The sequence below is a fragment of the Rhinolophus ferrumequinum genome, chromosome 3, assembly GCF_004115265.2.
Source record: "Rhinolophus ferrumequinum isolate MPI-CBG mRhiFer1 chromosome 3, mRhiFer1_v1.p, whole genome shotgun sequence".
Lineage (NCBI taxonomy): Eukaryota > Metazoa > Chordata > Mammalia > Chiroptera > Rhinolophidae > Rhinolophus > Rhinolophus ferrumequinum.
Genome location: NC_046286.1, coordinates 42,133,415 through 42,156,982, shown reverse-complemented (window position 1 = coordinate 42,156,982; position 23,568 = coordinate 42,133,415). Strand labels below are relative to the sequence as shown.

Here is a 23,568-nt window from a genome sequence, read left to right as displayed (position 1 = left end):
AAGACTGTACCACTGATGAATCGGTAACCATGATATATTGCTGTTATCTATTAGCTTTCACAGGGTGACTCTTGTTCTTTGGGCTGGTGTTTCCATCTGATTGGTCTATTGACTTTGGCATTTTTAAAAATAAGCAACTAAAGATACTGATAATTATACTTTATTAATATTCAGATCCTTTTACAACAGCAGAGGCATTCTCAAAGCTTTTCCTTGGACATTTGAGACAGTATTTGTTTGTTGCCTACTACATGCCAGGTGTGCCCAGTCCCATAGGTAGAGCTGAGAAGTCGGCCGATAGCATTCCTGAACATTACCATCGAAATCTCTTTTCCCTCTGAATACATTTGAAGAATTTATTTCTATTAAATTTCATAAGTCCTTATAAGTAATGTAAATGATGAAGAATTTTTAAGCCTCTAAGGTAAAATGCTCCAAATTTAATTAATGTGCAATATATTACAAAATATCTTCCCTTAAAAACAGAACTCAATTTTGTAGTCTGTGTTATTGATCAAATTACTATGGTGACTGTATTTTAATTTTTTTCCCCCTTAAATTATTAAGAAATTGCAAAAAGAATGGAATTGCAAACTATCTTCCTGGTTCTGAGTTTTTGTTGTTGTTGTTTTTAGACAACTAAGAAACATTACAGAAGAAAATACTACCTCTTTTTTTGTTATCCCATGTTGTTCTCTATTTTATTACTTATAAATAGCATTTTTGTAACAGGTTTAGCATAGAATCCCATTTTTTTTACATTGTGTTTAACATTCAGAGGACCTAAGTCTTCTAACTGGAGAAAGGATCTACAGCTTGATAGTATTTTTTTTCTTTCTGTGATAATCAATGAAAAAAAGGGAAATATGAAAAGTTTGAAGTTATAGGCCCAGGCTCCTAGGTTCCATTAATATGACAATAATAATTATTATTATGATAATTAATATGAAAATTTGGAGATATCAGATGTGAATTCACCTAAAAATTATGATGTCATTTTTATTTTCTTTTTAAGGTTACAGGGTACATTCTCTTTATTAAATGAGCAAATGTTTATAGTTGACTATTCTATAGAGCAAAATTTCTTTTATCTCTTAAAAATTCATTTTTTAATACTTGGAGACATACTCCTAATTGTAGTTTACTGGAATTTGTTGAGTAAATTCACTTTCACCTGGGTTACGTTTTAAACTTTTAATTTTTATAACTTCCTAAACTAATTATATCCCCTTATAGTCCTTATTCGTTGTACACTATAGTCCATAACATTTTAGATAATGTTCATAGAGCTGTTTCTTTCTACCTTATCTTCATCACTTTGTTCATATTAATATTTTGTTCACTTAGTAATTTATATTTATAAATTTATGTTTGGTTCACTTAGTAATTTACACTTACAATAATCATATAATTACATATATAAAATCACATAATTGCTGTTACAGTTTATGGGTCTATTTGGGAAATTAAAATGAATGTTAAATAACCCTAACTTTCAAAATTAAAAATTTTAATATGAATTTTATTTTTGTCATTATAGGTACAATGTAAAATGTACAGTGTTATGAATTTCCTTGAATTATGTGAGCTATTTCAACAGTTACATAATTTCAAGTCCTTCAAAATTAATTTCATATTAATACAAAGAACAATTGTCAAAATTCAATGTAACTATAAATGTAGTTACATATTTCATTCATGAAGTGCTATTTTTTGAATGCCTATGCTGCTGTTAAGGTCTAATTTAGGTTATAATTATTTGAGAAAGTTTAATTTAAATTTCTAATGCTTGAGGAATAGATGGGCTGGAATATTTATATGAACCTATTATTTCTCTTTCTAATATACAGTAAAATGCCATCACTCTATATTGCCTAAACTATAAAAAACAGTCTGTTACTTTTTTATAAAAACAGTCATTTTTTTTAATAAAACAGTTGAAATATATCAAATCTGCCAATACCCAGTCTATTATAACATTACTATATTTGCTAAAGTAACTTTATTTTATATATAAATTAAATAGCCCAATGAGAAAATCTTATTGTTTATTACTAAAGTTGTATTCTTCCTTCCAACTATCACTCACCCGCCCCCCTCTTTTAAATATAGTAGCAATTTTCCAAGTATATCAGTCAAATGTGGATAAGTGAGATTTTACTGTATTTTCAAATTTCTGTAAGTTTGTATTTGGGCACTTATTTTGATTTATTTTTGACTTGAATACAAATACCTGTTCTTTTTTCACTGTGGTCTTACGGAAATGTATGGTGAACTTGATTAAATTGAGTTTACTGCATATAAATAATATCTTAGGAAAAGTTTATCCAATGTAATCTGTACACTGAAACCACGCTGTAACACTCTGTTATTCAGTGGAGTTAAGTTTATATAAGATGGGACTGTCTGAGATTCCATAGAATTTAAATATTTAAATACTAAGAGAACCTGGAATGAAATTATTTCACATGTGTATTGGGGTCCACCCACAGACTTCAGCCATACAAAGTTACAGTGATGTTCCAGTGTATTTACCTTGAAAGCAATCAATACAGAAATTTATTTTTACTTTCTTATTGTAGGCTCCCAGCAGTCTTATGGAGACCCTTGAACAGCATCTAAATACATTAGAAGGGAAGAAACCTGGAAACAAGTACGCATTAGTTGTGTATTCTAAGTAAGATGAAAAATGCCAGTCGTTGTTTATACAAATGAGATTTATCATGGTACAACTTATACTTACTACTACAGTTTTAGGGTATGTTTTACTGTAATTCTTCTGGGTTCCCTCAAAATCCCCCTCCTTCCCATTAACTTGTAAGAGTGTGACTCTCATGTATAGGCTATCTATGTACAAACTAATGCAGCAAATTAGTAGGTTCTACCTATGTTGACTGAACTTGCGCTTAGAAGGGATTCACAATACACAGAGAAAGAGTTGCTAATGTTTAAAAACTGAGACTGTTATCATTGTGGATGAGTGAAAAAAACAATCATAATTTCACAAACAGTCTTGAACACTCTGAGATGTTAACAACCCCACAAGTATAGTTTTGTTATGTTACCAAGCTCTCAATTATAGTGTTTTAGATTCAAGATTGTCACCCACTTGAACCATTAAGAATGACATGCTGCTTACATTTTACTCAGAGATCTTTTAATAGAGAGAGTAGCAAACAAGCAGCAATAAATGCAGTTTTACTGGATTGTCATAACTTTGTGTTGTGCACTTACATTTTTGAGTATTTTTCCTCATTGCATGCAAAAAAAAAAAAAAAAAAAAGTCCAGGTTCCATTTCTTTTCTTCACTCTAGCAGGTGTCAAACTTGTGTATTCACGAGACCCAGTGCTTTCCAGTCTTTGTTCGTTGCTCAAATGATAATTCTGCTATTCTCGGATGCCTACCCTCCTTATCTCTGTCTGGGTAAATCTTACACTTCCTGGAAGGGCCATCTCATGAAGCCTTCCTTAATCATGCCCTTTGTTTGGGCAATTTTTTTCCCCCACATGTGGTTTAATAGATTTTTCTGTGGTTTAAATAGATACGTGGTTTAAATAGATTTTTCTGATTCTAAAGGTCAGGGAGTGTTTTATATTTCATTATCTCCACCTGAACACTGTGTAGCTCTGTCTATAGAGTCAGCTTGAAATGTCTTTGTGGGTCATCGTTTATTCCATGTAGATTGACAGTAGCAGTTAGTAGAGACAACCTAAGAAGTGGTCTTTGCAGGGTTGTAGGCTGATCGTGGATTTTACCTATGATATAGCTTTCAAAATGCAACTTCTTTCTGTTTTCTTCCCTCTGGGCATTCGCCCAGAATCTAGATTCAAGTCTTGATGTTACTTTTTTGTTTCTCAGTTTATTAGCTAAGTGTGATTTCTATCATCTTTTCCAAGTTAGTATAAAAATTATTGCATGTTTTAAATTTTTCAGTGATAAGCCACAGTGTGTGTAGGAGTCTCAGGCAGTTATGGCAGAGCTATTTGGAATGATGGATGGCAGGATTTCTCAGGGGCTCTAGTAAATTTGTTCCCATAGGCCACGTCTGCCCCAGCTTCAGTGAGGCTGTGGAGGATCAGACTTTTGTGGATAGGTTGATGTCAGCTAAAAAGACATGAGAATATATTAAGTCACAATAGAAGGCGCCCACTTCCAGTGACTGCTGGAGCCACTTTGTAGGGTATCTGGGAAGCCAAGTGAGTTGCATAGTTTTAAAGCAAAAGGAGGCAGGAAGCCTGAGAAATGTCCCTGCTCCTGCGGCAGAAGAACCTCTTTAGCTAAGGAAATACAGTGCATATCCCCAAGACTTAGAGCCTCTCCCTTGGGCAATGCGGGATGCGCATCAGTGAAAAGTCAACTTCTCTGCACTTTTTCCCCTTCAGGGTCTCCCACACCCTGCACAGATTTAACCCTTGTTAAATCTCCCAGGGCTGCAGTCACGGGAGAAGTGGCCTTCTGGAGTGGATTTTATTAGCCCTTACTTGTAGTCTAAATTCGCCCCCTTGTGGCTGCTGCAAACTAGTTTTGGAAAATTCAGCTATGTATAGTTACATTTCTAAGAGCAGTGGAATAAAAACTTCTGTTTTTAGTTACCTTTGCTAAGCACAAATTTTCTCTCTCTTTTAAAATCAATTTATGCTTGTCAGATTTCTTTTCTGAGTTGGCTGAGACCACGTATGAACTTGTCTTTTGCTTATTCCCTATTTTAAAAGTAAATGAACTGTAGTAGTTAACTATTTTCTTCTTTGTATGTTTGTGCTTACCTGGGAACTTAAGTGAAGGGTGAGTACTATACTGAGTGACTTTTTTGCATTTGGTTATTACTAAAAATGCAAAAAACACTCTTAAGAGCCCACATGTGGTATTTAGAACATTTTAAACTGATTTCTGTCAATTTTACACACCTGTGTTTTTTCACTGTACTTTTATTTGTCTCCCAAGGTGACTAGCATAAATGGTTTTACTTTATTTTGGTCTTCTTACATCAAGACTAACAATCTCTCGTAGGTATAGATATATATTTCTTTCAGATTTTAAAAATCAAAGGTTTGTTTCATTTGTTTCCTAAACAAAAGATTTTTTTCATGTCACATGGCAGAAGTGCCCAAAGACAATTTTATAAAGAAAATGAGTTACTTAAACTTGTTTTCTTTATCTTCCACTAGAAGTATAAAGTTATTCTATCCTCTAAGTCAAGTAAATGGATAAAAGAAAAGCCTTTTCAAATGTCTACTATAAAAAAATATGTATGCTCTTTATATATAGTGCCTTATATCCACTGATACTTATTTTTGAAATTTTATGCAGTATTGTATGATATACTTTTGTATATTGTCTCTTTCTATGATTCCACAGAACAAAAGAGAGAAATTGATTTTATTTTACATGTGGGTTTACGGAGTGTTGAGGGTATAGAAAACGCAAGATAAGTCCATTGTAATTGAAATTATTTGGAAGACAAATTTTTCACACCTGTGTTTTGGTTTTGGTTTGTTTTCCTAGCCAGCATTTATAACCAGAACTATGTAGAGGTTATTGTTGTGAATAAGAAATAACAAAATTTCCTCTTTTGATAGCTTACTATTAACAACTTGGAAGTAAACCTTGACATTTGGTGTGTCCATTGTAAAAACCCACATACTTGTTTGTAGCATTTTACAGAATTTAGGGTAGAGTACTATATGATTATTCATTCACTTCTTAAATTATATTCATGTTTTATTTAATTTCCCAACATGGTTTCACTGTGTGCTAGATTTCTCTAGCTGAAATATTTAAAATAAGTATTGATCTTTAATAAAAGTCATTATCAGTATATAAAATATTGTAGTATTTTCTTTTATAAAGGAGAAATAACCAATGACTGGTAAGGTAGAGCACTAACCCAGGTATAGGTAAAAGGAAGCAATTTATGTATTGTTTAAGAGAGGAATAAATGTGCAAGGCTCATCTGTATTTCCATCAGGGCAGGCTGGAATGTGAAATGAGCACAGGCTCCAAGCATCAGACTTGGACAGGAGTCTTAAATCCACCATTAAAGAATGATGAGACTTTGGCAAGTTATTTACCTCTCAGTTTAATGCAATATTTTGATAGGCTATTCTATTCAAGATAGAATCCCTTCACAATGGTTCTCACCTTTTTGGTAAAATCTTGGTAAAAGGCTGGATCTGATCCATGGGAACAGAGGCACACATCCTGATAGTTTAGTTTCATGCGAAATAATACTTAAGACCTTTGGTTAATTTGTTTTTTTATATAAAGAGTACATAAATTATTGTCATTTAAAATTCAGATAATACAGAGATATAGGTATTTCAATACCTACACAACACCAGGAGCTCTGTAAAGTGCTGGGGGGTATGAAACATTGAGATGGGTTCCCTCACTTCAAAGAACTTAGCATCTACTGGAGAAGCCAGAAACTTGAACAGAGAATTAAGATACAGTGCAGTAAGTGGCATGACAGCTTGACATGGACAGTAGGCGATTTTCATGTCCGCTTAATCCATGGGGTAATTACAAGTGTCATTTAGAAATAATTGTTCATGTAGGAGCTTGGCAAACTGATGTGCCAAATTTGATATTTTATACTTACATTTGAACATCATGTTCTTTAATAACAGGTAGAGCAGTTCTATCATTTTTACTATATTTTTATTCTTGCTATGGAGGATCGACTATGTCAGAAAATTTTATGTATTAGTTTGGAAATATGTCAAAAAGTTCTTGGTTATCCTCACTTCTTTTTTGTAATAGTATTTCTCATTGTGTCAGTACCACTGAGAATTGGTTTTGAAAACTGCTTGAGAGGTAAACAAGTTAATTTCAATTTTTTCATTCTTAGGAAGTGACCATGTCAAATGGCTTCTAATTTTTCTTTGCTGAGTTAAGGCCATTATTTTGTTGGATTTTTATTTAGATTTAACTCCCTTCCTTTGCCACATATATAAAGGAAAAAAGGTAGGAGTGGAGAAATTGTTAGTCAAAAACTCATTGGGGAATTTTCAACCTTATGCTGTAGTAGGTTTTTAGGTGCCTGAGAAATTTTTGTAGATACAGAGAACACTGTGATTTCATTTGTTTCAGTAAATCCTTTGAAATGAGTAATATAGATAAATATATATTATTTTCTTCATAGGATATGCCATGCTTAAGATAACATTTAGCCAAACTACACATGACTGAATTGTTACCCTTCTGCTTCTACCTTCATTATATATCAGAAATCTCTGTGCCCTTACTTTATGTTATTTATGTTCATTTTAAGTAAAAACTAAATTGAAATAAAATGGCAGACATGCTATGAGTATTTACAAATGAAGTTGAATGTAAAAAGTATTAAGCGGGTATATAATAACTGCTAGATTTCTTTTGCTACATCAATAAAACAAAAATTCATGATATTGTATAGAATTTCAGTTACTAAATCTCTGCTAATTTTGTTCTGCTACTGCTACATGTGATATTTTCTCTGTGATTAGTAGTAAGCCATCCCTGCCATTTTGTAGGACCCTGACAATATGCTTCTTATTGAAATGTATTTTTTATTCATTTTGTTTTATTATCAATTTTTCATCAATTCAGGTTAGTAAAATGTAAGCTGTTTAGGTAGTTATTTCTAAAGCACTTTGCTGGAAATGATAGGCACTAATCACTGCTACTCATAATCTAACTAAAAAAATGTTTACTTCTTCCTAATTTTCCTTCACTCCGTTAGAAACAAGCATTGAAGTCACTGTTCTTTTTCAAGCTCCCTCTAGTTCTAAGAGGATAATAGGAATATTTTTCATAGATTTCATTATAGCCATAAAAGAACAGACAAGGTTCAGGAGTGTGAATATGGACACTGAGACACGTTTCAGGCACAGGGCTCATAGGGATTTTTTTATTATTATTATTATTCTGGTGTTCCTTTTATGCAACACAAATAGGATTAAATGAATCACAATGTACTTTGACCTAATGAGTTTTCTAACTTTTGAAAATAATAAACCAGAGGGCTTTTCTTTTTTAATTCTATAAAACATTTTCCCAAATCTTGGCAAAATGTTTAAAATTCCAATTTGGACAGTGTATTTTTGATGGACATAAGCAATAATGATCAACTTGAAGAACTGAATTACTAAAGACATAGAAAAGAATTTTAAATGTAAGAATTTCTAGTACTAGAAATTAAGTGGATGGAAAATATTAGGAGAGGATGTCATAATTGAGTAAAAGATAAAAAGTATTTTTTAAAAATAGTGTGTCCATTACTAAAAAATTTATATTTAAACAAGTTAATGTTTGACCAAGTGATATTATCAAATTTAAATGCTTCTGCAAATGTTCCTGAGTACATTCAGTTTTAATCTTTTTGTTGCCTTTTAGATCTGGTGCTCCCTCTCCTTTAAGTAAGGTAAGTTTGTTTTTCTGTTTTGTTTTAGCCATTCTAACCATTTTTGAGTGTAGAGGTCAGTGCCATTAAGTGCATTCACATTGTTGTACTACATCCTATCATCCATTTTCAGAACTTTTTTTATCTTCCAAAACTGAAATTCGGTGCTCTTTAAACACTATGTCTCCATGTCCCCTTTTCCCAGTCGTTGGCAGCCACCATTTTACTTTCTGTCTCTATGACTTCGAGTACTTTAGGTACCTCATGTAAGTAGAATCATCCAGTATTTGTCCTTTTGTGACTGCCCTGTTTTTCTTAGCATATCTTTAAGGTTCATCTATGTTGCAGCATATGTCAGATTTCCCTTCCTTTTTAAGGCTGAATGATATTCCATTTTATGCATGAACATTTTGTTCACCCATTTATCTGTTAATGAATACTTGGGTCGATTCCACCTTTTGGCTGTTGTAAACAGTGCTGCCATGAACATGAGTGTACAAATATCTGTCCAAGTCCCTGCTTTCAATTGTTTTGAGTATGTACCCAGAAGGGGAATTGCTGGGTCATACAGTAATTTTATTTTTCATTTTTTGATGAAAGGTAAAGTAAGTTTATATATTCTTCTTTATATTTTTGAAGTCCAATGTAATATAGCAGTTTACTTAGTCCTCTATTTGGACATAATTTTTTTTTAAGTAGAAGAAAATTTCATATATTTCTATTACAACTGAAAACATATCAGTGTAACATTTTACTAGTTACGAAACACTTTTCACATACCTGTATCACAGCCCTATGAGATAGGTAAGGCATATAATATGCATGTTTTAATGGTAGAGTAGCCAGTTGCTGTTGGGTATCTTTCCACAAGCATGCCTTTTACACAGTCTACTTTAATAAATTTAATAACCCCTTCACCTCCCTGTCTCTTTTTTAGCGTGTTGATGGATAGGATTAGGGTTATCAGTGACAAGAGCATTTACTTCTGTAGGTCTGTGGTTCGTATTTGCCATTGTATTTTTCAGGCAAAAAAAAAAAAATGTGATCTTTCCTCTTTGACAAATTTCCATTATATAATTGCTGTCATTACAGACATGAAGGATGTCATCATGGCTGCACTGGTGGGTGTCAGACACTGTATTCTGTGCCAGTGCCTGGCTGGCTACCTAAGATTCCCTAGGGAAGCTAGAACAAACAATCAAATAAAACAAAGTGGTGATTCTGATACAAAGCGAAATTTGAAATCATTATGTCTATGTGAAAAATTCCAATATATCACTGTTGAGAAGAGTGTGGTAAAATTATGACATGCTTTGGGATGGTCTGTTTCTGCATTTTGGCCAAATGGAATTTTACTGACTTTTTCTAATAATGGGATTATTTTGGTTCTGTTTTCCTAGCTCTCTCATCTCTTCAGAAATTGCTGTTACGAGGCAGATTTTAATTGTCCTTTGAAGACCTTCATTTCTGTATTTATGTTTGTAGATTCATTGCTGTCATTAAGTTCTTGGTGGTATTTCATACGCCTTTTTAAGCCCATTTACCTGTGTTGCTTTAAAAAAAATTTTTTTCTTTTGGAGGAATTTTCAGTGTCCTCAGTGGATGACATGCAAATTAATTTTAGTTAGCCCTTTCCATTCTCTTGATAATCTTTCACATTCCATTTGGAAAATTTGAATTTTGAGTGAAGAGAGGTTTGAGTTAATGTTTTCTGAGTAACAGCCATAGTGCTTATACCTTTGTCTTTCTTGAAAGGCTGAATGCTTGGCACTTGTGTATCTATTGAATTTTGACTTCTTAATTAGTTGTATTCTTGGACAAACAGGCATTGGACAGATACTAGTTACGTCTAGAAATGTCTATAACTTTCTCATCTCCTCAGTCCTTTTGCTTAAAATGTTCTGTTTGAAATGTCCTTTAAGTTTGGTCTATTTGAAGTCAGATATCCATTTACAGCTATATCTAGGAGCCCTTGTTTGGTCTTGGTCTTCGTGTACTTTACTTGCTGTTATATCTCATTTCCACTTACAGAACTCAGTATCAGTGGGCTGTTTTGAGATGTTCCCTTAATCTTTCTCTTGTGACTATGTGGAGAATTAAATATACAAAATAAAAGACAGTAGAATTGTCATAGTAATTCAATAAGAATTTTAATTTATAAATATGTTAAGCTGACTGTTAAGTCCTCTTCTTAAAAATAAACCAGTCCAGGACAATACATGTTAGCTTTTATTTCACTTTTTTAGTTTGATCTCTGTCATATCAGTGGTGAGATAGTCATGATATCCTCAAGCTATTAGTGACTTGAATCTTTTTTGTGAATTATTCTCTGCCATCTGTGAACTATTTTGTAAGTTAGATTTCTAGATTTTTAAAGGCACCTGAGAAGACTTAACATGAAGTCTGTTTAGGATGAGAAGGAAAGTGAATGCCTTGATTTTATAACAACTATTGCAGCTGGTAATTTAAAAATTTTTTGGCAGTTAGGAAAATCATTCCCACCTATTTTATGTTCAGGAAATACATTTAGCTTTGATTTTAAATACATGAATAGAAGTCTTTGCAATGTTAAGACAAATCTTTTTATCATTTTATACAAATTACATTTAACTTCTAAAATTTGAAAGATGTTTTGTCCACTATTGATTATTTATTACAATTTTTTATTTCAAATTTTCTTGAGTGTTTTTTCCCAATATGAGTTACCAAACAATTGCTGTGAATGTCATGGGTCTGCAAAGTGAAAGTCCTGTTGTTCTGTGTCTTGTGGATTCGTATTTGACTAGAGTGTGTTGTGCATCTTCACTTTCAGTCTTCTCCAGCCACAACTGTTACATCTCCTAGTTCTACACCAGCTAAAACTATTGACACATCCCCACCGGTTGATTTATTTGCAACTGCATCTGCGGCTGTCCCAGTCAGGTTAGTTAATGAGTATGCAGTGAATTGTTTATTAATATTTTGATGAAATTTTTGTTTTGCTTTTATGTACTGAATCCAAATTATTTCAGACAAATGAAAGCTAGTCCTAACAAGTGATATTTTTTAAATTATTTTTAGGTACACTAATAAGTTACTTTGTAACTTTTACAGTTACTTAGGGCTGTACCTCTCAAAGTGTTAGAAAGACCTAAGTTGTGGTGATCACCTTGTTGCTCACGCATTTGGAAAAGGAAGTGGAAAAATGATGCACACACTTCAAGTTCTGAAATTTGTTGATGTGGAAAATGTTTTCTAAAGTAGTTTCTTCTTGTGGGAAATTAAAAGGGTGTCTTAAAGTGCTTTTTAAAAAAACTTACAGTTGGAGATGAATTAACTGGTGCATCTGCGGGACTCAAAACTCTGGCGGTAGGAAGAGACTGCCATGGTATCCCTAATCAGCTTTTAATGCACCTACAGGTCAGGAGTGAGAAAGGTGGGGATGTCTGAATTCTGTGAAATCTCAGGGCTCCCTAAAATGAAGCCCCAGCTTATGGGAGCTTCCTCAAATAATAATTTTAGGTCAACTCTTTGTTTGACTGTTTTGCCTTGAAAGGATTCTAATCTCATTTTAGAGTATCTGTGACTCTGATTATGAATGTCCTATATTTTGAGACTTAAATTTTGAACTGAGCAATAAATCCAACTAATGTACCCATGTTAGCTATTTGTGTTACCCTCTACTTGCTTAGTTTTTCTTTTTATATCCTCATGCTTGGTAAAACCAAGTCCTTTCTGCCTCTATACTAAGTTGCTTCTTATGAAAGCTTTCATTTGGGTCTTAATAATAAATGTTTCCCTATCCTGGCACTTACACCAGTTGTGTTTATGAAATGGACATCAAAACTAGGCAAGTTTCAGGGGTATTGAAACTTTTTAAAGCATCATAATCCTTTCTTCAAAAGAATGTTAGTTGAAAATCTAATATGTAAAAAAGATAAAGATGGAACTACTGTTTACAAAGAGAGGTGGGGACCCCGAGACCCTGATGGCTTGGTCCCTGATCTGGTAACCTTTAGGCCAGTACTCCTTAAACCTGAATGTACATGTGAAACACCTGGGGTCATGTTAAAATAAAGACTGTGATATAGTAGATATGGGATAAGCCTGAGATGTTGCATTTCTAACAAGGTTTCAGGATGCTACTATTTTGGGAATGGCACTTTGAATAGCAAAGCTCTAGGCTCCACCTTAGAACTTCTACAGGTGAAGGGGTATGGAAAAGCATAGCCTCAAGTGAATAAGAATAAAAAATATAGAAGTATTTTTAGATGAGGCCTCTTAACAGGCAAACTTGATATATTGTAGTTTATTTAGAGAAAATAATTTCTCTAAATAATTTAGAGAAAAGTTACATTAGTAATTATTCATTTTAGTATCTTTGGCTTATAAATAATTTTTCTTCTAAAGACAAGAAATTTTCCATACAAAAAAGAAATACTTAGAAAATAGAGAAAAGGGAAAAAAAATTACCCATAATTTTATTACCCTAATATCTTTACTATTTCGAGTATGTTTCCTTTGTCACAGTCTTCATAATCAGCATTTCATAACATGTTTAAGAAAATTCCACCTTACTTTGAAGCATTTAGGTTCTCCCTTTTAATTTCTGCTCTATGACTTGGTGAGTGACCCATTGTTTGAAATATGTTTTAACTTTGTTATTGTCTGTAGAGCAAGAGTTGGCAAACTTTGACCCATCGCTCAAATCTAGCCCACTGTCTAATTTTGTAAATAATGTTTTATTGGAACAAAGGTACATTTCTTTTTTTATGCACTATGTCTCATTTTACAATGGCAGAGTCAAGTAGTGATAGAGATCATCGTGCACAGAAACCTAAAATACTTAGCATCTAGCCCTTTACAAAAGTAGTTTGCCAGCCCTCCATAGAAGGACATATGCTATACTGCTATATTTTTGCAAAATATTATTCTCTTATTTGATTTAAAATATACAAAATCTTTGATGTTTTTTGCATGAGTCTTTATTGAAGAATATATTTACATTATAAAATGTCAAAATCTGATTTTAAAATTATATTTTCTTTTCAGCACTTCTAAACCATCTAGTGATCTCCTGGACCTCCAACCAGACTTTTCCTCTGGAGGGGCGGCAGCAGCTGCAGCACCAGCACCACCACCCCCTTCTGGAGGAACCACCACATGGGGAGGTGAGTGAAACCAGACAGCCATGCCATTTTTCTCTCCAGGGGTTTTTACTCAGGCTATATAATTGTTACACTTACCTTTTGAGGATCCAAAATGGTGCAAAAAACTTTGAAGAGAAAATGCTCAGAATGGCATATATTGATTGAAATATATATTGAGAGAGAGACAGAGACAGAAGAAGTACCTATAATACAGTAATGAAGTACCTATAAACGTTCAAGTAGTCATATAGTTGTTTTTTTATATGTTAGAATAAAGGCATTCCTTTCTTGCTATTCTAAAATTCTGATTATTTTTGGTAGTTATTCTCTAAAGTTCAGGCTTTAGAGAATTAGGTATTCCTGCAAATTTATGAAATTACTCAAAGGCAGCATTTCTAGTTTGGTTTGTTCAGATATAGCCTCCTTCATGGATTCCTTTAGACCTGAATTGATTTTATTGACATTGTATTTGACGAATGCAGTTGAAATCTGGGATAGATTCTTCTTTCTGCCAGGAAAGATCCAAACTAAACTGATTGAGAGGACTGACAACTAAGGATAAAATTCCCATTTTATCCTTATATTTGAGGAAAAAAAATAAGGTCTTATAACTATTTGATTTAAAAAACATATATAATGCTAATATAAAAATTAATTACTGCATAATTCTCAAAGGTGCACAGAGTTGGTTTTAATACCTTGCCCTACTGCATCAACCTATGAAAATAAATTTTTTTTTAAGTTTAAAATTGACTCACTATAGAAACAATACAGATAAAGTGACATAAGCAATATGGTGGAATAGGAGGTGCTCCATCTTATCTCCCCACAGCAACAATAATTTGATAATCTTCCATAGACAAAAGTACCTTTGTAGGAGCATTGAGATCCAGATAGGAGGCTGCAAAACCTCAGTGAAGCCCAAAACTGAGGAGGGTTGTTTTGAGAAGGCTAGCCTATGCCTGTGGACCCTGAAATGACCTGTGATTCAGCTCCAGCCCATTTCATTCATGGTCTAGGAGCAGTCCTGCCTGCTCAGGGATCCAGTGGGATAAACATTGGTCTGTGCCCCCAGAGGCAGTCCCACCGAACTTTGTCCAACCTTAGATTCTGAAGCAGTCTAATGACTCAGCTCCAGCCCCTCCCGTCTCAGTCAGGAAGTTGTTGTACCCAACCAAGGAGCCAGTGGGAGACACACCCTCTAACTGAGTTCCAGACACACTGAGATGTGATCCAGGACGACTCCTGTCTGCCCAGCAACCCAGCAGGAGCCATCCATGCCCCTGGTAACAAGCCTGCCATCTGTGTACCCAACTGCAGACACTGAAGTGGACCCTTGTCCCAACTCCAGCAATAATGACCAATGTCCTGAAGGCAGTCTCATCCACCCAGGGATCAGACAGGATCCATACCCACCCAAGCCCCTTTTATAGACCCACCAGCCATGGACCCACAGCAGACCCAGTAACAGCCACATGACCCAGCTCCATCCCCATTCAACAGCAGTCCTGGAGGCAATATCATCAGCCCAGAGACCTGACAGGAGAGTCTTTCCCTGTCAAAACCAGTTTTTAAAGACTGAAAGATGTGTTTGCTTTTTCAAATGTATAGATACCAATGCAGGGCTACATGGATCACAAAGAATCAGGCAAACAAACATGACAGCACCAAAAGAAACTAATAAAGATCTAGTAACTTACCCCAAAGAAATGGAGATCTACGAATTGCCTGACACAGAATTCAAAATAATCATCTTAAAGGAGCTCAATGATATGCAAGAGAATATTGATAGACAACTAGATGAAATCAAGAAAGTAATACGTGAATAAAATGAGAAGTTTAATAAAGAAATAGAAACCTTAAAAAGACCCAAACAGAAATCCTGGAGCTTCGGAACACAGTGAATGAACTGGAAAACTCAAGAAAGTTTCAACATCAGACTTGATCAGACAGAATAAAGCATCAGCAAACTCAAGGACAGATCATTATAAAATATCCACTTAGAGGAACTAAAAGGAAAAAGAGTGAATAAAGCATACAAGACCTATAGGATTCCATCAAATGAACATTTTGGGAGTCCCAGAAGGAGAAGAAAGAGAGAAAGGGGAAGCTTTTTAAGGAAATAATGGCTGAAAACTTCCTAAGTCCTGGGCAGGAAATGGACATTTACATTCATAAAGTTCAAAAGTCCCAAGCAAGATCATCCCAAAGATGATTACCCCAAGACACAGTGTTAATTAAATTGTGAGAAATCAATGACAAAGTAAAAATTTTGAGAAAAGGAAGAGAAAATTGACTTAGATTAGATAAAAAGGAATCCTGGAACAGCTATCAGCACATTTATCAGCGGAAATCTTGCAGACCAGAAGACAGTAGGATGATATATTCAAAGTGCTGAAAGAAAATAACTGCCAAGCCAGAGTACTATACCAAGTAAATCAGACCTTCAGAAATGAAGGAAAGAGAGACATTCCCCAACAAACAAAAGCTGAGGGAGTTCATATCCACTGAACCTACCTTACAAGAAATGCTAAAGGGAGTTCTTCAAATTAAAACAAAAGGATGTTAAGTAACAATAGGAAAATATATGAAAGTATAAAACTCATTGGTAAATATAATATATAGTCAGATTCATAATATTCTAATACTGTAATAATGGTAGGTAAATCACTTTTAACTGGCATAAGAGTTAGAAGACAAAAGAAATAAAAATAACTAAAACTATAATAACTTGCTAATATATAAAAAGATGTTAACGGGTGGCTGATGGCTCAGTTGGTTAGAGCATGAGCTCTGAACAACAGAGTTGCTTGTTCGATTCCCACATGGGCCAGTGAGCTGCGCCCTCCACAACTAGATTGAAGACAACGAACTGCCTTTGAGCTTCCAGAGGGGTGGACGGATGGCTCAGTTGGTTAGAGTGGGAGCTCTCAACAAGAAGGTTGCCAGTTCAATTCCCACATGGGATGTGTGCCCCCTGCAACTAAAGATTGAAAATGGAAACAGGACTTGGAGCTGAGTTGCGCCCTCCACAACTAGATTGAAGGATAACGACGTGGAGCTCTGATGGGACCTGGAGAAACACACTGTTCCCCAGTATTCCCCAATATAAATAAATAAATAAATAAATAAATAAATAAATAAATAAATAAATAAATAATAAAAACAAAAAGATGTCAAGTGTGATATCAAAGCATAAAATATAAGGAGGAAGAACAGTAAAAGTGTAGAGTTTTTATATGAGATTGAAGTTAAATTATCAGCTTAAAATAGACTATTATAAGATGTCTTATGTAAGCCCATGGTAAACACAGAAAAAAGCTTCTAGTAGATTTTAAAAGATAAAGAGAAAGGAATCAAAGCATACCATTGAGGAAAATCAACAAATCGAAAAGGAAGACAGCAAGAGAGAAAGAAAAAAGAAACTACAAAACAGAAAATAATAAAAAGGCAAGAGTAAGCCCTTACCTATTGATAACTATTTTAAATGAAAATGGATTAAATTCTACAATCAAAAGACAGTGGTTCATGATCCAACAATATGCTGTCTACAGGAGGCTTACATTAAATTTAAGGATACTGAGACAAATGCTAACACTATTTTTGCTTTTTACCTTTTTTTGTAATAGCAAAAATCCTCTTCGGATTTCCTTCAGTTAGCAAAAACAGCACTATTGTAGGTCTTTTGTAAAAGTACAGTGGCGAGAAGTGAACTTTGGAGAAGTGGAAGATAACCTGTATATGTTCTTCTCAAGTATGCACCTAACATTCTCCAGGATATTAGGACTCAAAACAAATCTTAACAGTATTAAAGAAGATTAAAATAATACCAGATATCTTTTTAGAACTCAGTGGTATGAAACTAGAAATCAGTAACAGGACGAAAATTGGAAAATTTACAAATATGTGGAGATTAAATAATATCCTCCTGGCCAGCCAATGGATCAAAGAAGAAATAAAGAAATCAAAAAGTATCTTGAGACAAGCGAAAATGGAAACACAACATACCAAAACCTATGGGATGCCACAAAAGCAGATCTAAGAGGGTAGTTAATAGTGATAAATGCCTACATTTAGGCATTTAAGGAAAAGAAAAAGAAAGATCTCAAATAAACAACCAAGCTTTACACCTGAAGGAACTAGAAGAAGAACAGACTTAGTCCAAAGTAAGCAAAAGGAAGGAAATAATAAAGATTTGAGCAGAAATAAATGAAATAAAGACTAGAAAGACAATAGAAACGATCAAACAAGAGTTGTTGTTTAAAAAAAAATAAAAAGATTTCTTAAAATGACAAACCTTTGGCTAGACTAACCAAGAAAAAAAAGAGCAAGGACTCAAAAGTAAAATCATAAATAATGTTACAACTGATACCATAGAAATACAAGGATCATAAGACACTACTATGAACAATTAGATGCCATCAAATTGCATAACTTAGAAGAATTGAATAAATTTCTAGAAACATAGAGCTGACCAACGCCGAATCATGATGAAATAGAGATCTGAACAGACTCATAATGAATAAGGAGATTGAAGCAATGATCCAAAACCTCCCACCAAAGAAAAACCCCTGACCAGATAGCTTCACAGGTAAACTCTATCAAACATTTAAACAAGAATTAATGACAATCCTTGTCAAACTCTTTAAAAAAAAATTGAAAAGGAGGAAACATTTCCAAACTTATTTTTTAGCTAGTATTACCCTACCAAAAACAGATAAGGAAACTACAGAAAAGTTAATTACAGGCCACTCTCTGGTGAACATAACTACAAAAATCCTCAACAAATATTAAACCCAATTCCACAATAATCATCTTAATAATCATAAATATGAAAGATAAAAAGTATATCATCTCAATAAGTGCAGGAAAGATATTTAACAAAATTCAACATTCTCTCATGATAAAAACTCCCAACAAATAAGGTATAGAAGGATTGTACCCCATAATGAAGGTCATATATGACAAGCCCACAGCTATCATACTCATTGGAAAAAAAGCTGAAATGTTTTCCTCTAAGATTAGGAAAAAGAAAGGATGCCCACTCTCTCCACTTCTACTCAACATCATACTGAAAGTCTTAGCCAGAGCAGTTAGGCAAGAAAATGGAATAAAAGTCATCCAAATTGGAAAGGAAGAAGTAAAATTGTCTCTTCAGATGACATGTGTAGAAAGCCCTAACGACTTACATGTATAAAGGCCTAAAGACCCCACCATAAAACTAGTAGAACTAATGAATGAATTCAGTAAGGTTGAAAGATACACAACATACGAAAATCGATTGCATTTCTGTACACTAACAATAGACTATCTGAAAAAGAAATGAAGAAAACAATCCCATTTACAATGGCATTAACGAAGAATAAAATACATAGGAATAAATTTAACCAGAGAAGTGAAAGATCTGTATGTTTAAACGATAAAATATTGGTGGAAGAAATGGTAGACACAAAGAAATGGAAAAATAACCTGCGTTCATGTATTGGAAGAATTAACATTGTTAAAAGGTTCATACTACCCAAAGTGATCTACAAATTCAGTGCAATCCCAGCATTTGTCCATAAATAGAAAAAATAATTCTGTCATTCGTACAGGCCACAAAAGATCCCAAATAGCCAAAGCAATCTTGAGAAAGTACAAAGCTGGAGGCATGACACTTCCAGATTTCAAGCTATAGTTCTAAACTATAGTAATCAAAATGTTATGGTACTTACATAGAAACAGATACTTCAACCAGTGAAAGAGAATAGAGCCCAGAAATAAATCCACACCTATACAGTCAACTAACCTTTGACAAGAACACCAAGAATGTACAATAGGGGAAAGATAATCTCTAATAAATGGAGTTGGGAAAACTGGATATCCACATGCAAAAAAAAAAAATGAAATTGGAACTTTATCTTAAACCATACACAAAAATTAACTCAAACAGATTAAAGACTTAAATATCAGACCTTAAACCATAAAACTAGAAGAAAACATAAGGGGAAAATTCCTAGACTTTAGTCTTAGCAATGAATTTTTGATAAGACACCAAAAACACAACAAAAGCAAAAATAAGCAAGTGGGACTACATCAGACTAAAAAGCTTTTGCACAGCAAAGGAAACACTCAACAAAACGAAAATGCAACCTATGGAATGGAAAAAAATATTTGGACACCATCTACCTAATGAGAGGTTAATGTCCAAAATATATAAGAGAATTCAATAGCAAAGAAGCAAATAACTTGATTAAAAAATGGGCAAAGGACCTGACAGATATTTTCAAAGAAGACATACAAATGACCACAGGTATATGAAAAAGTACTCAATATCACTAATCATTAGGAAAATGCAAATCAAAACTACAATGAGATATCACCTCACACCTGTTAGTATGGCTGTTATCAATAAGACGAGAGATAACAAGTGTTGGTGACAGTGTGGAGCAAAGAGAACCCATGTATACTGTTGCTGGGAATGTAAATTGGTACAGCCTTTGGAAAACAGTATAGAGATTCCTCAAAAAATCAAAAATAGAACTGCCACTGAATTAACCAATCCCACTTCTGGATATATACATGTGGATTTGGATATGGATATAATATATTGGGATATAAATAAAAGAGATACTTGCATTCTCATGTTCGCTGCAGCATTTTTCACAATAGGCAAGATATGGAAATAACCTAAATTTCCATCAGCGGACAAAAGGATAAGGAAAATGTATTATATCGGTATTCAACTGAATATTATTCAGCCCTAAAAAAAGAAAGAAATCCTCCCAGTTATGAAACATGGATGAGCATGGAAGACATTATGCTCAGTGAATAAGCCAGACACAGAAAGACAAATACTATATGATCTCACTTACATGTGGAATCTTAAAAAGTCAAACCCATAGAAGCAGAAAGTAGAATGTTGGTTGCCAAGGGCTGGAGGTGGCGGATGGGGGATTGAGGGCAGGGTACAGGATGGGGAGATGTTGGCCAAAGGGTACAACCGGTCACTTGTAAGATGAATACGTTTTGGAGATCTAATATATGGTATTGTGACTATAGTTAATAATACTCTACTGTATACTTGAAATTTACTTAGAGAGTAAGTCTTAAGTATTCTCACCACAAAAATAAAGATAGTAACTATGTGAGATGATGACTGTGTTATTAATTAGTTTGATTGTGGTAATCATTTCACCATGTCTATATACCATATTTTGCGTGTATAATGCGCACTTTTTTGCCCAAATTTATGAGGGAAAAATAAGGATGCACATTAAACATGGGTAGTACTAATTCCATATCTATATATATGTTTTTAATTCTTTTATTTATTCTTATGAGTTAGAAGTATAACTCTGGAAATCAATAATGATATCCGTATGCAAACTAATACCCTGGAATACGATAATCCGTTTTGTTGAACTCGTAAGGAACTTGCAACAACGAGGAAGAGCTCTTGGCCTTCTATGATGCATAAATATCATAAATTTGTTACCAGTACATGAAATTTCTTGTACCTTGTATCTGTTCTTGTGTTTTGTAAATATTTGTTACATGAAATTTCTTACAATGTTAAAAAATAAGTGCTAAATGCCTTTATAATGCAAAAAACAAGTACCTAAGTGTAAACAAATAAAAATTTGAATTAAAAATTAAAACAAAAGATTTTTTTCCTTGAAAATTTGGGCCGAAAACTTGGGAGTGCATTATACATGGGAGTGCCCTATACACGGCATACAGTAGTATATCAAACTACCACATTGTGCATCTTAAATATATACAATTCTTATTTGTCCTTTATACCTCAGTAAAGCTAGGAGGGAGAAGAAACAACACAGGTAAAAGACATTAACTTTCTGATGAGGAAACAAAATGTTAACGCTAGTTCAAAGAACATTTTGAGGAAGTGAGTATTTATAGACATTTGAAAAGGAATATTAGAATAAGGTGGCTTGGATAGATACAAAACTGGTTAATGTCTGATAGGGCAATAAAAATCGTATCTTGAAGTCATCTTTTCTCCCAGACAAAATATTTGCATCACTAACAGACAAGATCTGTAATTTTATATATCATCTCAGATTCAGAGTCCTTAATTAACAAATTGCAAATTCAAATGCAGTTACATTCCCCTAGATAATTAAATAATCCTTGGGTGGGCTTGGTAAATAGGTTGTCAGTATGACATCCAAAGTACATACTATAATCTCTTAATTTTATTTCCAAGGTTTTTTGGTTACAAAGTAAACAAAAGATAACCAGCTCTGAAATAAAGTTGCTAACTATAAATGTGAGCATTTTAAATATAGGTGCTTTTCCATTTTAAATATTTAAACCCATTCCTATGTTGAAATGTTCAGCTCCAAAGCGTACATACAGCTACCAATTTTTAAATAAAATTGTTCTTTTTACTTCATTTAACTTTATTAAATTTTAGTTGGTAAAGGAAAATTATGCTGAAGAGACTATATAAAAGCTTTCTTCTGGTTCATATGTTTTCATTTTGAGCTTCCTTTTTTTAAATGTTTGATTTTTTTCAATTTACTAATAATTTATTTTCATCAGCACTGTGTCTTATACAATACAATGTGTTATGTTTTCCTGTTTAAGAGCCTTCAAAACCATTTTTTAAATCATACTTTCTCCATCATAAAATTCATAAATAACTTCTATAGAACTTTTGTGTTTTAAAATTTAGTGTTAATTATAAATTTATGGGGTTATAAATACATTTTTTTCAGTTTTATATGATTGTATTAACTCTGTAATTCAACTGTTTAAATCAGTATGTATTTCACTCTTGGTGCTTTTTAGAACTTACCAAACATTCAGTGATTTATTTAGGACTTTAATGAACCATGAAACTATCTCCTTTAACCTTATTCTCTAGCATGAAATTAAAGAGAAATTTATCTCTTTTTTAACTTTTGGCACCAAAAGAATGTCAAATAAAAAATGTTGACATAAGAAACGTCCAAACCTGTAGAGAATTTTTATGAGTTTATTTGAACCAAACTGATGACATACCAGGAAGCAAGATCTCTGATGCTCCTGAGAATGGTAGTTTTGCAGTTTCTTTTATACATTTGGAATTAAGAAGGGATGATCATAAGGAAGATTACATGAAGATGGGAGAAAGCAAGGCAGGGAAATCTCTCTGATTGGATTACAGGATACTTAACAAGATTATGTCCTACCTTGAGGGTGATTACTACCTCTGAGGAGTCTGAAAAGGGGGATTACTCTGGCATTTCAAAGGTGTGCTAACCTCGATGTACCAAGAACAATGGACAGGACTTGCTTAAGGCAAAGATGAACCTTTTACTAAAGAAATTATAGGCCTAGGGCTGACTCCCCACCACGACCTGCTCAGTTAGGAATCTATGAACAGATCACCCTGTGAGGTTACTTTCAATCACTGATTTATTACAGAGACGCATTTTCATTTACAAAAGAAAAACCTGGGTGAACTCTTTTTAAATTTCAGTATAACATTTTTATTCATACTCATCTCCAAGGACTTTTTGCTAAAACATAATATTTGTAAGGAATGTTATAATAACTAATTTTATTAGAGTACATTTCAGTCTTGTTAGAAATAATAGTTACTTGTTAGAAATAAGTAACTATTGATAATTGAAACATCCCAGTATCGGGTGGATAGAGAAGAAAGCAGAATAATGTGGTTTTTGGCTGTCTGACATGGACATGTAGTTTATGTGATACTCCAAGGCAGGACAGGAGGGGCTCATATCCAGCCTGCTTCTAGCCGAGTTGAGAGCCTGCCACAATCCTGGAGAAAAAGGTGCTTTTCTTTTTCTAATCTGCTGGCACTTCATTTATTTATTTATTTATTTATTAATAATTAGTATCGAGCAGCTTGTAGGCTACCAGAAACCTTACTTAGGGCTTCATGGTCACTTTTTGATGGTTAGACAGCATTAGTCTTCTGTCTCAACAAAACATCTACAACTGCAGTATTGCACAGTAGTAGAAAAGCCAGGTAGGGAGAAAACATTAACAAATAAATTTTCTAAGCCAAACAGTAAAAATTATAAACCTTAAGAAATTGGAGT

The 23,568-nt window shown here is 33.6% G+C and overlaps 1 protein-coding gene across 10 annotated transcripts in view; it reads left to right on the top strand.

Annotated features, from left to right (window-relative positions):
• SNAP91 (synaptosome associated protein 91) overlaps positions 1–23,568 on the top strand; it is a 131,741-nt gene that overhangs the window by 64,350 nt on the left and 43,823 nt on the right. For all 10 annotated transcript variants that reach the window (XM_033098619.1, XM_033098643.1, XM_033098612.1 and 7 more), the window contains 5 exons: positions 2,583–2,653; positions 4,778–4,783; positions 8,375–8,402; positions 11,194–11,303; positions 13,413–13,531. In XM_033098619.1, coding sequence (XP_032954510.1) covers positions 2,583–2,653; positions 4,778–4,783; positions 8,375–8,402; positions 11,194–11,303; positions 13,413–13,531 — 334 coding nt within the window. The remainder of the gene's footprint in view (positions 1–2,582; positions 2,654–4,777; positions 4,784–8,374; positions 8,403–11,193; positions 11,304–13,412; positions 13,532–23,568) is intronic.